Source organism: Copadichromis virginalis, linkage group LG18 (genome assembly GCF_057382275.1).
Source record: "Copadichromis virginalis isolate Kocher_CV1m ecotype Utaka linkage group LG18, C_Virginalis_male_GT1.1, whole genome shotgun sequence".
In the NCBI taxonomy this organism is placed as follows: domain Eukaryota; kingdom Metazoa; phylum Chordata; class Actinopteri; order Cichliformes; family Cichlidae; genus Copadichromis; species Copadichromis virginalis.
The window spans coordinates 21,763,536-21,780,858 of record NC_140635.1 but is presented as its reverse complement, the minus strand read 5'-3'; the positions used below and the strand labels follow the sequence as shown (position 1 = coordinate 21,780,858).

Below are 17,323 nucleotides of genomic sequence, written 5' to 3'. Positions count from 1 at the left end.
TAAAAATGTACACGTAAACTTGGGACCAAATGGCTGCACACAAAGAAACACAAATGTCCTTACAGTCCACTTTTATTAGAGTAGTAAGTTCATCAGAAACCTTCAACAATGCAGGAAGCCAAAAACACCTTATGAAATGTGATCATTCACCACATACTTTTTAAATTTTTTATATTATCCAATGAGAATAATAGCTCAATTTACATGTAGAGTACAATGATTATATCAAATATATGTAGAAATAATAAGAAAAAGATAGGTATCTAAACATTCATGAAAAAATAGATATGCTGATATTCAGAAAACATAGCCCTAAAAAGCTAGGTAAAGACAACACTTGCTGGCTAACGAAGAAAAGCCAAAATCATTACACTCATCTGTTCTTTTTTATCCATATGGAGTTTTATGTAACTGATAGAGATTAAACTCATCCACATTCAAAGACAGTGTTTCATCTGGCATTCACACTCTCCAGCTCTCTCCAAACTCTTTAGTGCTTCTGGCTATGGTACCATCTGGCTTCATCCTGTCATTTTTTCTCTGAGCATCAAAGTTTCCACACAGGCCTCCCACCTTCCTTTTATAAATGTGTGGTAGAGTAATCTCTGCAGAATAAATATGAGCGTTTAATACATTGTATGAATATGGGAAACGATAAATTATTTATTAGCTTAAAGTGGAATGACACATTAAATAAATTACATCATCTGCTTTTGATATTGTACACTGGCTACCTGCTGAATGGTGTCCATTAAATGCCACTGACAAGCCAAAATCAGTTTGTAGGTAGATATGAGAGGAACGCTTCCAGATCTTTAGACCACCAGTCACTGAGACGGGCATTTCCGTAGGTTTTCCATCCACCTGAAGAGGAAAAAAAATCTCTCAGTGCAATTTAAGATAACTGAAGTATATGTAGATGTCAATTCTGCTGTTCATTCCTGTATGATTATGTTTGTTGTATGAAGAGAAACATACATTTTTGTTGTGGAAAGCTTGAGTATTAGCTGAAGTCTTTCCTATATTATCAAATACGTACAAGTTATTGAGATTCTATTAGCTTTCAGTGCGTAATAGCTAATGTTAGCATGCTAGTGTGATACAATCACAAGCAAAGTACATTATAACGCTTACAGTCTTATACTTGCTTAGTTTTAGTTCCGTACCCTTGCAAATTGAGATTCATAGGATTATATTACTCGCACACAGACACAATAACATCTAGGCACCGGATAAACATGGAATATTGCCATTACTGTTTTTTACACATTGTCTCTCTTCCTCTGTCTTATACCTACAAATGTTAAAGTGAAAAGAAATGCGCTATCACACAGCATAATTTAGCACATATAACATCCTCTCCCTCGCTACAGTTGTAACACCTTGAAGAGAAATGGGAAGAGGAGCTAGTTATTTCCCAGACTGATTTTACAAATGTCTGTGTGTAGGTAGCATCACACTGTGCCACAGTAAAATGCTAAGAAGTTAATGTGTTAATACATACGATCAGTTTCCGATTCTTCTTGAACTCCACAGTGTGATTGTACACTCTGATCTTAAGCTCTTGTAATCTGTGGTGCTCGTCATGTTCTTTGCTGTCATCGTCATCATCATCACCTTCCCTGCTCTTCTGCTCTTCTTCACTGCTGCTGTCATTTTCATGCTGACTATCACCGCCCTGATCTAAGACGGGCGTGTTGATGCTTTCAATGTAGATGTCTGGAAGGTTGTTTGGCAAGTTGCTGGTCCTCACCAGCACGTAAGAGTGTTCACCCTCAAAGTCATGCTTCATTTTATCAAATGTTTTATATTCAGGGTCCTTCTTGATCGTACACTCATCGAAGTCTGTCGGGAACAAGAAGAGCAGTTAAATAAATAGGAACAAAAGCATAGTTTAGGTACATTGCAGGCATGTAGACTACCTGTAGACTGGCAGTAATAATTGCCCTTTTCATTTTGAAGGCAGACAGCATTTCCATCACATTCATCTTCATCATCACAGTCAATCTTTCCTATTCCGTCATCCTTCTCACATTCACATTTCTGACTGCAGTGATCTGTGTACCACTGTTCATTGAACTGAAAAGACACAGACAGTCAACATACCACATGACCACAAGCTCATTTTCAAAATTGTCCATATTGTCAATTTGTCTTACTTGGTGTTTGGTGCCATTCTTGTCCACACAGCCACATTGTTCCAGAGGCACACAAATCTTCATTTTCATGACAAAGCCATCATCGCACACACATCCAGGAACACAAACCTCATTGTCACTACAATGTGGTGGGCCATTCAAGAAAAAACAGGTTGGACTACATGCAGGGACACAAGTGGTATAGTGACTATACCGTGGGCAAATTGGTGCTGGGGAAGGAAAGATGTATAGAGTTGGAGAACAGATATATCCTCAGTTATAAACTTCAAATGACAGAAAAACAAAATAAAAAAAGTTTTTGTTATATATTGAAAATGTATTTGTTAATCCCAAAAAGTTGATTCTGTTCATCTGGATGTATCATTTTCATTGGGAGCAACACTGGATGATTGAGCATGCATCAAGACATGTGCTTGTTATTGTCTTAAGCTTAGAACTGACATACATGCACAAACATAACATGACAGCTACTGTATACATTTTAGGAAACCCAATTCAATGTTTCAATTTGTTTTTATAACTATAGACACGCAAAAAAAACTTACTTGGTACCGTCAGGGTTGTTTGTTGCGGTCTTGCTGTTGTTGTAGATTGCGGTTTATTTGTTGTGGGCTGGGGTCCAACTGTGGTTGATGGTTGTGGCCCAGCTGTTGTTTCCGGCTTTCGTTGGGTTGTGGTTGATGGTTGTGGCCCAGCTGTTGTTTCCGGCTTTAGTTGAGTTGTGGTTGATGGTTGTGGCCCAGTTGTTGTTTCCGGCTTTAGTTGAGTTGTGGTTGATGGTTGTGGCCCAGCTGTTGTTTCCGGCTTTAGTTGAGTTGTGGTTGATGGTTGTGGCCCAGCTGTTGTTTCTGGCTTTAGTTGAGTTGTGGTTGATGGTTGTGGCCCAGCTGTTGTTTCCGGCTTTAGTTGAGTTGTGGTTGATGGTTGTGGCCCAGCTGTTGTTTCCGGCTTTGACTGAGTTGTAGTTGTTGTTGGATTGACCAGTTCTGTAACAATATTTCACAGTCCGGTCTGTCATTTAGATTGTCAGATAGTGTTTGGACTGCACAAAATATAGTTAGGACATTAGGATTACCTGCACAGTGCCCATGATAAAGTGACACATCATCTACTGCCACATCAGACTGAGTATTCGAACCTCTTCGTCCTTCAAATATAATCTAAAAGTAAAGCGGTTACTGTTACATGGCACTATACTTGTGATGGTATACAGAGTGATTAGGTTACACTTAAATTAAAAGTATTGGACTGTTATTTATTTGCAGTGCAGTTTTCCAACATCAGATAGGTCTAATAAAGAAATGTCTCTGATAGGTAACACACCTGGAAAGTGTCTGTTGCTGTAATGTCCACCTGAGCCAGGTGCCACATATTTCCTTGGTCATTCTGCTTCCTCCAAATCTGATTGGCTATTCTGTTTTGGAGCAGGTAAACATGGAGGCCCATTGTATCTGCTGAGCCGTACATATGGTACCAGAACTGCAGACACTGAGGTCCAGAGTCAGAGCACTCAGAGCTGATGAAACGCGCTGTGTCTCCATATGATGCACTGTTGGCGTCAATGTAAAGATAGTGGCCACCTGAATAGGGACATACATTTTTAGACAATAATATTGAGAATGATTCAGTAAATTACACATGTTCAAGTCATTTACATGGTTAAAACTGCTTGTTAAATTTCTTTGCATCGACATTTTTAACATTAAACTGAAAAAAAGGGAAAAAAGAAAACTATAATAAAACAAAAATAAAGAAATAACTAACGATCAAATGGTTTTAACAATGCAACTATGGTTAATATTAAACAGAAAATTTGTGTGTGGTTTACTTATTTTTTTTCCTGGAAAAATAACTGTTTCTGGCTTGTGAAAGCTAATTACCTCCTGTGGTGTGATCTGAAGATGGTCCAGTATTGATCGTAGGAGTGGAGCCACTCTGTCTTGTCCAATCAAAAGCATCAGTTATCATCTGATTCCACTGACATAAATCTTGCTCAAAATCACAGTGCATCTGGCATGCTGTTAAAAAAGAGAAAGAAATATGATTACATCATTGATACAGTAATTTTAGATATTACGTAATGGATTTGTAAACCAGAATAAACTAGAATGGGAAACAAGAGCTGCTGTAAAATTATTACTATACCTGGCGGCAGAGGTGGCCGGCTATCTGGAGCTTCAGTAACATTGTTCTTATTAATTAGGTTGGTTGTTTCCTCCACTACGGGAGGGACAGTGATATTTATTATCGCTGGTTGGAAGGTAGCAGTGAGCATAGGAGGCTGTGGAGCTGCAGTGGTTTGGACAGGGACTCTTGGGGGCGCTGTGGTATTAAGATCAGGTCTAGCTGATTGTGTTGTAATTCCACCTACCAGATCTGCAACAGTATAAAAATGTTATTAAGTGTCTGCATAGAAAGTTGGAAACAGCTTTTCAAACCTGGTAAAGTATATTTTGTTTTTTATATGCTTCTTACCTGAGCAGCGGCCGTGATAAAGCTTCAAATCATCTATGGCCACATCTGACTCATCATTGGATCCTCTGCGCCCCTCAATAATGATCTAAATGATAAAATTAAATTGAATGATACATTTGCAGGATAATTTTTATAACTAGAAAGCAGGCCACACTCCATGGTTTGAAATAGGTCACCTGAAAAGGTGTGGTTGGTTCAATGTCCACTTGAGCCAGGTGCCACATATTTCCTTGGTCATTCTGCTTCCTCCAAACCTGATTGGCTATTCTGTTTTGGAGCAGGTAAACATGGAGGCCCATTGTATCTGCTGAGCCATACATATGGTACCAGAACTGCAGACACTGAGGTCCAGAGTCAGAGCACTCAGAGCTGATGAGACGAGCTGTGTCTCCATACGATGCACTGTTGGCTTCAATGTAAAGATAGTGGCCACCTGAACGGGGACATACAATCAGTAAGTTAAAGATATGCTTTTAGGCAATAACACTGAGAATAAATAAGTACAGAAGTTAATTTACAAGCCATTTGCACTTGTTGCTAAAACTGCCTCATAAAGTTTTTCATACTGAATGGAAAAAACAAAAAACAAAAAAAACAAATCACCAAACTGGCTTTAATGGTGTTACTGTTTTATTCGGGAAGTTTAACACTATATAACCTCAGTATATTAACTTTATTTTCCCTATGTCAGAAAGCTAATTACCTCCTGTGGTGTGATCTGTAGAAGGTCCTGTATTGATAGTAGGAGTGGAGCCACTGTTTCTTGTCCAATCAAAAGCATCTGTGATCAACTGATTCCACTGACATAAATCTTGCTCAAAATTACAGTGGAATTGGCACACTGTTCAAAAAAGAAAAATATGATTATATAAGGCATAGAATGATTCTAGACATAAAATATCCATCCATCCATTCTCTTCCTCTTATCCTTATCAGGGGTGGGGAACTGGAGCCTAACTGAGCTTCCATTGGGTGAGAAGCAGGGTACACACTGGACAGGTCACCATTATATTGCAGGGCTAATACAGACAGACAACCATTTGCACTCACATTCACACCTATAGGAAATTTACAATCAACAATTAACCTAACCCCACTAACTGCATGTCTTTGGGCTGTAGAAAGAAGCCACAGTACCCCGAGAGAACCCACACAAACATGGGGAGAACATGCAAACTGCACACAGAAAGGCGTGTTGGAGTAAAACTCATGACTTTTATGTAGTGAGTCAACGGTGCTAACCACCACCCCACACTGCTGCACAAATAATGGATGTGTAAACCAGAGGTGGGACCAAGTCATTGTTTTGCAAGTCTCAAGTAAGTCTCAAGTCTTTATCCTCAAGTCACAAGTCAAGTCTCAAGTAATGTCAGGCAAGTCAGAGTCGAGTCTCAAGTCACTGGTTTAAAAGTCCGAGTAAAGTCACAAGTCTGAAACTTTGAATTTCAAGTCCTTTCGAGTCTTTCAAAAAAATAAAATAAATAAAAGAATGTTGCAGTTATATACTAAATGTAAATATTAGACCATGTGATTTTTAAATCTCTGTTTTTCTCAACACATGACAAAATAGTGAACTTAGAAAATATACACAAATTGTGAAATTGCACCTCTATAAAATGCAGCTCAATTAAACTTAGCTCCAAGAATAATTTTCACAGACTGTTCTGAGATAAGCTGCATGTTATTCTTGGATGCGCTTGTAGGACCGGCTTTAAAATAGCATGACAAAAATATCATACACATTAAAGCTAGTTGACATCACAAAGTTAGATGAAGTCAGCTATCTCATCGCAGCAAAAGAGAAGCACCACCTACCGTTCTTTATGCAACTTCAACTGTCGGACAAAGTTGGAAGTTGTTCCATCTCTGTCCGTGATTCTCTTCTTGCATATTTTGCATATTACATTTCGTTTTTTTTGTTGACTACTTCATAGTTTATGTACCTGAAAAAAATAACTCCTTGCAGCATTTTTGAGCGTTTTTTTTTTCTTCTTAAAAAACTCTGGTTAATTTGATTGACTGTGCTACAGCTCACGCACACATACGTACGGAGTGTGGTTGGAATAAATGAATGAATTAATTGAATTAAAGGTGCACACTTTCTATATAATATGTGTGTTAAATTTTAGATTTGGGGTGAAATATCAAGTCTTTTCAAGTAAACCGGTTCAAGTCCAATTCAAGTCCCAGGTCACTGGTGTAAAAGTCCAAGTCAAGTCACAAGTCTTAGAACATTTTTTCAAGTCAAGTCTAAAGTCATAAAATTAATGACTCAAGTCTGACTGGAGTCCAAGTCATGTGACTCGAGTCCACACCTCTGGTGTAAACTATTATCTGTTAGAGTATAAATGGGACATTGAAGTGTTACTGTGAAATTATTACTATACCTGGCTGCAGAGGTGGCCGGCTATCTGGAGCTTCAGTAACATTGTTCTTATTAATTAAGTTGGTTGTTTCCTCCACTACGGGAGGGGCAGTGATATTTATTATCGCTGGTTGGAAGGTAGCAGTGAGCATAGGAGGCTGTGGAGCTGCAGTGGTTTGGACAGGGACTCTTGGGGGCGCTGTGGTATTAAGATCAGGTCTTGCTGATTGTGTTGTAATTCCACCTACCAGATCTGCAACAGTTTAACGGTGTTATTAAGTGTCTGCATAGAAAGTGAGAAACACCTTTCCAAACCAATAATGGTATGTTATGATATATAAACCTTTTACCTAAGCAGCGGCCGTGATAAAGCTTCAAATCATCTATGGCCACATCTGACTCATCATTGGATCCTCTGCGCCCCTCAATAATGATCTAAATGATAAAATTAAATTGAATGATATGTTTGCAGGATAATTTTTTATAACCAGAAAGCAGGCCACACTCCATGGTTTGAAATAGGTCACCTGAAAAGGTGTGGTTGGTTCAATGTCCACTTGAGCCAGGTGCCACATATTTCCTTGGTCATTCTGCTTCCTCCAAACCTGATTGGCTATTCTGTTTTGGAGCAGGTAAACATGGAGGCCCATTGTATCTGCTGAGCCATACATATGGTACCAGAACTGCAGACACTGAGGTCCAGAGTCAGAGCACTCAGAGCTGATGAGACGAGCTGTGTCTCCATACGATGCACTGTTGGCTTCAATGTAAAGATAGTGGCCATCTAGAAAAGGTGATTGAAAACATTAAAGATATAATAATATAAGGAATAAGTCCACCTTTAGATGTATTATGGTTTTATTAACTGTCAGTGTAAATTTTACATCAAATCTTACCACCAGTGTGGTCAGCAGAGGGGCCCGTCATTAAAGTGGGGGTAGAACCTCTTTGCCAGGTCCAGTCAAAAGCATCCGTAATCGTCTGGTCCCAGCTACAAAGGTTGCTATCAAAGTTACAGTCAAGATTGCAGACTAAAGGGAAACATTTGGAGAAAAAAAATAGCATGAGTCATGAGATACTTGCTAAACTTCCTAAAAGTGAACCCTAGTTACCATTAGAATCTGCACACTCAGTACATGAACAAGATGTAAATGTTAATTTTTAACTTAACATAAGGTTTTATGATGCAGAAACACATGACTTGTAAAATATAACTTCCTGTGTATTTACTTTGGTGTAAGGGGAGCATTTCTGTAGTTGTAGAAGGCTTAGTTCCACTTCCCAGGGCTGGAAAGCTACCTAAATAAAAACAACACTGACTTTTGGTAAACTCTGTCACATCAGTTATGCTAAAGAAGTTTATATCTTAAATGATTTACTTTCCAAACTGTTTACAACAGTATTGCATAGTTCCATGTTTATTAAGCACCTACAGTTTGCTTTGCCTTTGTTACCTGAACATGAGCCAAAATGGACAGATATGTCATCTATGGCCACATCTGACTGATAATTAGAGCCTCGAATTCCTTCTATTATAATCTGAAAGGCATAAGAAGAAAATAGAATTCTAAATTAGGATATCAAGTCTTGATTTCCAGCAAGCCCTTCATACATTTCTTATGTTCATGTATTGTCAAACTCACTTGGAATGGACCAGACACTTTGACATCAGCTCTTCCCAGATGCCATTCAGGTCCCTGGTTGTCCATCATGGACCAGAGCTTTGTTGTTTTACTGTCTTTCAGCAGGTAGATATTAAGAGCCATGGCTGTGGCTGAACCATACATATGGTACCAGAAATACAGGCAGAGTGGTCCGTTAAAATTACACGCCGAGCTCATCAAACGGGCAGAGTCTCCATGAGTTACACTGTCTCCCTCAAGGTACATGTAGAAACCAGCTATGGAAAAGTTGAATAGTACACATTAAGTATAAACAATGTTATGAAACCAACCAAAATAGACCCCAACCTCTAAAAAGGAAAAACAACAGAAGTAACAGACTGGTTTTACCTCCAGTGGTGTGGTCTTGGTTTGGACCTGTTAAATTTGTTGGTGTGGGTCCAGAGTGTTTTGTCCAATCAAAAGTGTCCTGCATAAGCTGCTCCCACCCACACAGATCTTTTTCAAAATTGCAGTTCAAGGGACAAACTATAGAAAGCAAAATGTAAATAATGGATGAAAGAAACAAACAATGGAAATGCTGATTTATGAGTTAATAATAATTTCTGAGATACAGTGCTTTTAAACTTTGAAAAAACTTTAATATCCCATCTAATGTGTCGAAGGTTATACCTCAGGTCAGCAAAAGAACTAAAATATATTTACACTTCTATTAAATATTGGCACATATAAAGCAAGCAAGGTTATTAGCTAAGCTAATATTTGTTTTGAAATGATTATTTGTAAACTGTATCACGTCACTTATTTAAACTAGTCCTCGATAAACTTTCTAAACTGTGAATGCTCTTACAAGTTTGATCTGGTGTTGGAGAAGCAGTTGTTGGAGGAGCTGTTGAGGTAGAAAGGCCTTCTGAAATTGGATGAAAACACACACAGTTAACACAACCTATCTAGACATCCTACTGTATATTTACTTGTATGATAATAACAGTGTCATCCTCATATTTGATGCAAATACCCACCACAGGCTGTGCCAGTCTGCCAATTTGGAAGTTCAACTCCTGAAACCTGGCATGCTGTTGCATAGGACTTCAGAGATTCACAGAGTGTGTGTTGGTCGCCGCTCGTAGCACAGTAGTCATACACACAACTATTGAGGTAAATGCTTGGGTGAATGTGTTCATGACAGGGCATGAAAACACTGCCAAACAGCACTGAACACTCATTGTAGGCTGTATCCCTCTCATCCTTGTCACAGAGTCTTGGATTGTTTGGACGAGCTAAACATCTGAGAAAATTTAGACAAACAGAGATTAGTTACTTCTAGATTATACTGTACATGGACGTAACTTTGTGCTGAACATTGAGGGGGTCAAGACCTCTCTATCTAAATAAATAAATAAATCTGGGTAAACTCCCAGATGATTAAACATGCAACTATCTTGCTGGTAATAACCGAAATGGATAGAGAAAATCTATGCCTATCTATGCAAGATAATTCAGAATTTTATTGGGGGGGGGGGGGGGGGGGGGGGGGGTGTAATATTAGCTGGGTCTGATTATTGGGAGGGGGGTCATAACCCCCCTAGAAATTACGCCCCTGATACTGTATAAAACATGTTGATGTAATTTTAAATAAATTACGATGCATAAAGAAAAATATATGCTAGTGTGTGAGTTTAGTACATTGGCTAGCCAAGGCGCCAGGTTGTATTCACTCAAAAAAACAACTTTTCACCCTTAATATGCATGATGCGACCATTCTGAGTAAAAAGAAGCTGAAAGATATAAAATCAAAGGTTTATTTATTCAAATACTCAATCTTCAAGGAAAACGTGCTTTGTATAAACTGAATATATACAAATCAAGTAAATTTAATTTGACCAGATTCATTTCAACATTTTACATGGAACACTTACATAATACATAATTTAATTAAAGTCAGCAGTTTTTGAAGAAATACGTGCTCCCTGCAGTTGTCTGACAAGCTGAGCAGATTTTTAGATGTTGGCTTGAAATAAAATACCTCCCTCTGTTGTGCCTGAACTGCAAATCCTGCATGTGTGTCTATTTCATGATTTGCCGTGATAGCAGGTTGGGTTATTACGTTGTGAATGTAATGTAATAACCCCCACCCCGCCACAAAGACACTCAGAACCTGCTTAGATTACTAACATACAACAACAATGCTGGCATGCTCAGGCTCAGCAGGTGATGTTCACTGATTTTACTAAACATGCTATGTTGCTTAATAGTATGAAAGAAAAAGCACAATTCAGGCTCATTGGAGAGTAAACACTGCCACTCTGCTGGCGCTAAAAAATGCAGTCATTTTACTAGCTTTTGTTTTTTTCAATACTATGCTGGTATATTTAGGTACAGAAGTGCCATACTGGTACCCAAATGTTTGCTGTTACTGTGTACAGTATTAAAATAACTCACTCAAAGTTGTTTGGGACCCTCCAGCTGTCACCAAACTCAAACGTTTCTGACACGTTTTGGCCTCCTGGAGTTACAAAGTCATCGTCCTGGTATCCAGAATAAGTGCCACACAGACCACACAGTTCATATTTGTAGTGCTCATCCACCTGCAGAAACAGTCTGTTCTCTCCATCTATGTGCATTTTGAGGCCAAAAGTTGTCTCCAAGATGATATGATTATTCTTCACATACACCCATACTGAGCCATATGTCCCGCTGGTGGAATATGGCAGTTGGACTTGCTTATAACTGACCTAAAGAAAGGACAGTCTTTTAATAATTGAACTTATTTTGCATGTTGTTTTACATAAAGTAGAGATAATATTTTCTTGAAATAGTTAGTTAGGTTAGTGCTACCAGTGACCTACTAACTAACTAAAGTATAGCCCTTTAGCTTGCTTAAGTTCCAGGTTGTAAACAGCTGACTTCCTCTAACGATCTGACACAACAGTAACTGACCTCTAAAAACGTGTGAAAGTCATCTGCCACTGTCATTAATGAATTACAGGAGATAATGCAGAACAAAAGAAGTCCTTGTGCAGTAAAATGTAAGCTGTAACTAATCCCAGATCACTGTTCTTGAAAACAGCCCTGTTGAATTTAAAGGTGAAGAAATGTTTTCAATGGTGTTAAAGAGAGAATTGCTTTCTTACATAGACCTCTCCGCTTTGATTCAAGATGAGATACAGATCCTCGACTTGGAGAGCCACGGCTTGAAGCTTGGATCTGGTGAAGTTCTGAAGGGGGGGGTGGGTGTTGTGTCCAGATACTGTGAACTGGACTGAGCTTCCTCCACCACATGTGGTGGTCAATATGTAACTGCATCCCCCTTGAAAGTCATATGCCAGACCGTCAAAGGTGATGTAGTGTGGATCACCGTACACACTGCAGGTGGTGGGTTTGAAAAGGAAGCAGCCTTTGACCCCATCTTTAACCTTACAAACTTCATTGTCTGCACATTGCATTTGAGTGCACTGCATATTGTTATTACCCATACACTGACACTGTTGCACACAATCTCCTTCCACCAGTATTTCTCCTTTCTGCAGGCAGAACAGAGTTATGTGAATAAATTACTGTGAAATTGAATATGTGAATAAGAAAATGTGTTGTGTTCATTTACCTCACTTACCTCATAGTGTTTTCCATTATACCAGCACCCGCAGTCTTCTGCTGGGACACACTTTTCCCCACTGAGTTTGAAGCCAGAATCACACTCACATCTTGCCTCACAGCTTCCACAGGAGCCAGCTATATCCAGACTGGAGCACACCTCGGGACAGCCATCAGCACACGAGTTATAGTGGCTGTTCTCACCGCACTGAATGGCTGAGGGGATCCGAGAAAAAGACAGGAAAAAGTGCATGACCTTTACTGTTATCAGTTATTATTTGCCACTGTGCGCTCTATTTTGAAAAGGAGGAAGAAAACAAAAGCAGGATTTAATAACGCAACATACGGCAGATTGTGGAGTTCCTCAACATGGGTACTGCAATGCCAGCTTTATTGCAGATATCAATATAGACCCGTAGCGTCTCACATAGCACGGCTTGGTCACCATGAGTAGAACACATGGCAAACACGCAGCCTCTGATATAGCTGTCTGCCCCTACAACTGATAAGCAGTCAGCAAAGGGACCAGTAGTAGAGAATAAGCCTCCACAGTACAGCTCGCTGGCATACTGTGTCTCCTCCAGTGGGTCACACTGAGGGAATAGAATGGTTTCACAGGAAGAGGCAGTTTTCCCAGTCTGCCAGCTTTCAGCCAAAGCTGTTGCGTTTTGTGAATCGAGGTTCCTAAAGTCATCTTCTTTGAGGTGGTTAAAGTTGCCACACATGCCACAGACTTTATCAGAATAGGTTGATGGGAGGGTGACGTGGACCACACCAGTGCTGTCAAATGAGACTGTAAGACCAAAAGTGGTTGCCAGCACAATAGTGGTAGGGGTGCTCCTGATGTTGACAGTGTCGCTGTTAAGGCTTAGTGGAAGCTTTCTCCAGATCCCATTAATCTGAAAAACAGTGTTAGTTTAGCCTTTTTTACCAGTTGCCATACACAATATGGACTTATTGCATTTGAAAGTTTATATAAAAGAAGGCACTTAGAAGATAGCTGTGCTCATAAAGGCCAATATGACCCATTAGTCCTTTGCCAGTGGCAATAAAATCTGCCCTTTATGCAATTATGGGAATCGCTGGATTTGGTGCTTTACTTGGCTCAGTGGTCATTACTTCATAATGGCGAGGCAAAAGGAAGTGCAGTTGTATGAACAGTAGTTATGGATTATGAAGTTTACAGAGCAGTATAAAACAGAAAATGTGAATACATAATACTATATTTTTATTAGGAAAATAGCTGTTACCAAACAGATATTCGTTCAGTAGTTGACAGTGGCTTTGTTTACAAAATATTGACTTCCTTAGTAATGTAAAATACTCAAATTGTCTTCATATGTATGTGTCAGAAATGTACTCTTCAGTGTTTGTAAATGTTAAAGGCTGGTATAATTAGTAATTAACTGTGCCCTAAATGTCTTCCATACATATAAGTAACTCACCACAACCCGGTCTGTTTGGCTTTTCAGCAGAGACACCCTGTAAATCCTCATGTTAATATTGATCTTCTGGACCTCTGGCAGAGATGTGTTATCATGCTGCTCATTGACCACTTCCACAGCGAACATGGGCAGGGTTTCAGTGGGTGAGCAGGTCTTAGCCAGAACATAAGTGCAGGCGGTCGTAAAGCGGAACAATACTCCATCAAAAGTGCTGCCGTCTGCGGGACTGTGTATAGTGCACATCCCAAAGGTAGAAGTCCCATTGGGGCCTCTTCTTTGAGGACCACAGAGTTGGCCTTCAGGGCAGTGAGAGGGAAAGCAGGAGAGCTGGCCAGCAGAACAGAGGCAGCGGGTGGTCTCATCTGTCCATATCTCTGCATTCGATTCACACTGTAGTCCTGTTGGGGTAACCATATTAACAGCTTATCGACACCTATGTAGGATTAATAACATTAAAAAACTGTATTCAGTTTTAATATTGTAGTTCAGAATATTTTCTAAAACATCCTCATCAAAAAATGTCTTTGTGACAATTCTTATGATACGTCTTCTGTTTTTATGTACCGCACAAAGGTTATTATGAATACAGTTCAATCTTTTAATTGATTTGTGGCACTAGAGCTGTTGTTGAGAAGTTTAATTTGGTAAATACTTACCACAGGAGCCTTTTCTTACACCTATCTGTTTAAATGTGATCTCTTTCTCTATGGACAATCCTTGAACCACTTCAAACACAACCTAATATATAAAAAAGGTAATTTATTTAAGGACATGCTATAGAATATTTATATTATGACAGTACAGTTCTAATGTGTGCTGCTATGTTTTATTTTACCCGAGTCCTGGACTCAGTGATGTTCAGGGGCACAAACGCTTGCCTCCATGCATTCTGAGGGAGAGCAGGAGAGGTCCAGATTTCTACTGAACCAACGCTGTTTTTTAGCAAGACACGAAGTTCAGACCCATTAGCTGCAACTGGGACAAGGTACCAGAACTCTAGACAAGCCTGGCCCTCAATCCCTAGTGGACCACTCTCTGAAACATTCACTGCAAAATCCCCTGGAGGAGAAAAAGACAAAAAAGAAAACTTAATACGCTACATATTTTAAATGCTGATATGTGCTGATAATATATATTTAACAGAAACAGCTCTTCATCTTTGTTCTTGTAATTAAACAAGTACTGCCTTGTACTGAACATCTGCTGTGAAATAGCTGTAGCTGTAGAAGCTGTCTGTTTGTGTTGCTGTAGCTACTAAATTTGAATCTCATGTGTAGGCTCTCTGTTTGAGTGCTCCCAGGAAAACACCAGGTTGTAAAAGAATATAGCCTATTTCAGATCAATTTGTGATAATGTGGTGAGACACGAATACAATCACAGCCTGTGTGTAGATTAAAACAGAACTGTGGATGGATGTTCCCGATATTTCGCCAAAGGTTGGGACAAAATTAAAGGTTAATTAATTCATTCAACTTATCTCTCAGAGCCAGAGTGAACCCAGAACTGTAAATTGGCTTGATGACTTCAAAAAGCAGTTCAGGCTACTGTTTTCTATTAAATATAATTGTCTTCACCTGCTCCTTTTTCACTCGCCAGCCACTCACAGTTCAGATTGGCATGTCTGTCATCAAAACACTGTATAACGTATTCTAAAGGAAACAAAAAATGAAATACGTCATTATGTACAACATGTTTGATTTGAGTTCTTATCTAAAGCAGGTCAGGTAATTATGAAATTCTTAAAGGTCTTAATAACTGTGCTACATCGTACCTGAATGTGTCCTCCACTCCGGTAAAGTAACTGATAGGAAGTCATTTTCAGCTCTGAAATAGGAAATCAATGACCAATAACCAATGTAACAAAATAAAGGACTGAGTTAAAAACTTGACTAAAAACTTCCTTTGTTTTAATTTAAATAAACTAAACTAAAATATTATTAATCACAGATAAACTAAAAAAATTTAAATGATCTTGAAACCTACCTGCATTGAGTCCCTGTCTGAGTTAGAAAGAGAACAGCCACCGTGACCACCAAATCTGTACGTATGCCTCCAAGCATAGCTGATCCTTTAATAGCAACCTCTCGGCTGCTCTCCTGTTGCTAAAACTCTTTTTCTCTTTGATGAGTTGAAGAATGAATGATGAGCAGTAACTGCTGTTAAGCCTTTTGGTGGAAGCAAAGCTTAAGCGACTGTTTGAATGCGAGCGCAAGCCTGTACTTTATGTCTTGTTCTCAGAATAGAGCTTTGGGTTTAGGTATTTATCCCTTTTATTTGACCACCTGACCAGGTAACCTCAGCCGTGGGAGGAAAAAGAGGACAGCAGGGCATTAAGGCATGAAAGGGGTTGGACTAGCATAAAAATGTTGTAAAGGTGACGACAACCCTACCGCTATTTTGGTAAACAGTGCTAAGTGAGGTCAAGGTTTAGTGTTGCTATGACATAAAAGGTTCTAGAGCAAGGTAAGTGCACATAGACACACACTTACAAAAACATAAATGAGCCCATAAACTTAAAAAAGAAACAATTAGTTTTAGAAATAACTCTTTAGATAGTGCTGATACATAGTATAGTTTATAAGTGTATTAGAAAACATTGAGGTGATGTGGAAGAATACAATAAATTTAATAAAGCACAGCTTGTATAATAAGCTATTATGTAATTGGACCCAGATAAGCAACATAGCAGAACAAAGTTTCAAAAATGCAACCAAGTAGGACAGGAACCCCGAGTCTAGATGCTGGTTAAGTTGGAGATACAGCTGGAGACACTGATGAGGTTCTCTGAGGGATTAGGTGGAGATGGGGAGAAGGTGGGTCACACAAATGAGAGTCTGAAAAGTGGAATAACAGAATAGCACTGAGATTTAAAACACAGGGAAAAGAGTCAGATTCGCTCTCAGAAGCCACACAAGAAAATTATTGGATCAGCGTGATTGAGAGAAGTTTGAATTGAGCGACTTGAGCCTTTCTCAGCTGTCACAGGCCTGGATTCACCCTGGAACTGTGGCCAGTCCATTACAGAGCTAACACAGAGAGACAATTAGCTACACTCTGCCACATCCACATCTAAAATCTAGATTTGTGTTGTCACACCTCCACTGTTTTGTCTGTTTAAATAGAACTATAGAACTTTATACGTTCATTCCCTCCCCAGATCTGAACGGTAATCACACACAGGTACAAAACAAAACAACTGCACTGAGACGCACTGGAAGAGATGGTCTCTACTCACCTCTTCAGATTTAAAAGGAACTCTAGAGTAGAGATGGACCGGATCGGTCCGATACTGACGTAAATTACTGGATTGGATATCGGAGAGAAATAAAAAATGTAATCTGATCCATTAAAGATAAAAAAAGCACCTCACAAAACTTGCAACATGGTGTAACTCGGCTCATAACCGTAGCACCTTGGAGCAGTGTGCTCACGTGATAGAGCGGCTGTGTGTAGTTGTAATGCTGGTTTTGTTGCAAGGCTACATCTCTGAGAAAGTTTTCCCCAGAGAAGTAAAGCAAGTGTGTAAGTTTATCTCTGAATGTTTGTAAAGCATTCCCACGTTAAGCTTAACAACCGATATATGGAGCGACTGCCTCTTCTTGCTGCTACTTCAATCGTGAAACTGATCAATGATCAGCTGATCTGCTTTTCTGTCACGAGTCG

The 17,323-nt window shown here is 39.3% G+C and overlaps 1 protein-coding gene across 3 annotated transcripts; it reads right to left on the bottom strand.

Annotated features, from left to right (window-relative positions):
* Positions 1-54: 54 nt before the first annotated feature.
* LOC146687777 (zonadhesin) lies at positions 55-15,892 on the bottom strand. Of its 3 annotated transcripts, XM_085439136.1 has the most exons (33): positions 15,644-15,892; positions 15,432-15,484; positions 15,235-15,309; positions 14,496-14,719; positions 14,317-14,398; positions 13,661-14,058; positions 12,562-13,114; positions 12,235-12,431; positions 11,756-12,145; positions 11,064-11,356; positions 9,644-9,909; positions 9,472-9,531; positions 9,012-9,149; positions 8,643-8,899; positions 8,454-8,538; positions 8,230-8,298; positions 7,896-8,030; positions 7,527-7,783; positions 7,350-7,434; positions 7,022-7,252; positions 5,338-5,475; positions 4,811-5,067; positions 4,635-4,719; positions 4,305-4,535; positions 4,040-4,177; positions 3,483-3,739; positions 3,235-3,319; positions 2,705-3,145; positions 2,160-2,368; positions 1,923-2,079; positions 1,505-1,845; positions 735-864; positions 55-605 (listed from the first exon to the last, which is right to left on the bottom strand). In XM_085439136.1, the coding sequence occupies exons 1-33, from the start codon at positions 15,718-15,720 to the stop codon at positions 463-465; spliced, it is 6,537 nt and encodes a 2,178-aa protein (XP_085295262.1). In that variant the 5' UTR covers positions 15,721-15,892; the 3' UTR covers positions 55-462. The 3 variants fall into 3 exon arrangements, with proteins under 3 accessions (XP_085295262.1, XP_085295263.1, XP_085295264.1); XM_085439137.1 differs by lacking the exon at positions 8,230-8,298; XM_085439138.1 differs by lacking the exons at positions 4,305-4,535; positions 4,635-4,719; positions 4,811-5,067; positions 5,338-5,475.
* Positions 15,893-17,323: the final 1,431 nt, after the last annotated feature.

What these genes read in the sequence shown, in the direction of transcription:
- LOC146687777 (XM_085439136.1), bottom strand. Translation starts at nt 15,720, where the DNA reads ATGCTTGGAGGCATACGTACAGATTTGGTGGTCACGGTGGCTGTTCTC. An exon ending in AATGCTCCCCTTACACCAAA is followed by an intron (nt 8,031 to 8,229) that starts GTAAATACACAG and finishes GTTTCCCTTTAG; the next exon opens with TCTGCAATCTTGACTGTAAC. An exon ending in TTATTACTGCCAGTCTACAG is followed by an intron (nt 1,846 to 1,922) that starts GTAGTCTACATG and finishes TGTTCCCGACAG; the next exon opens with ACTTCGATGAGTGTACGATC.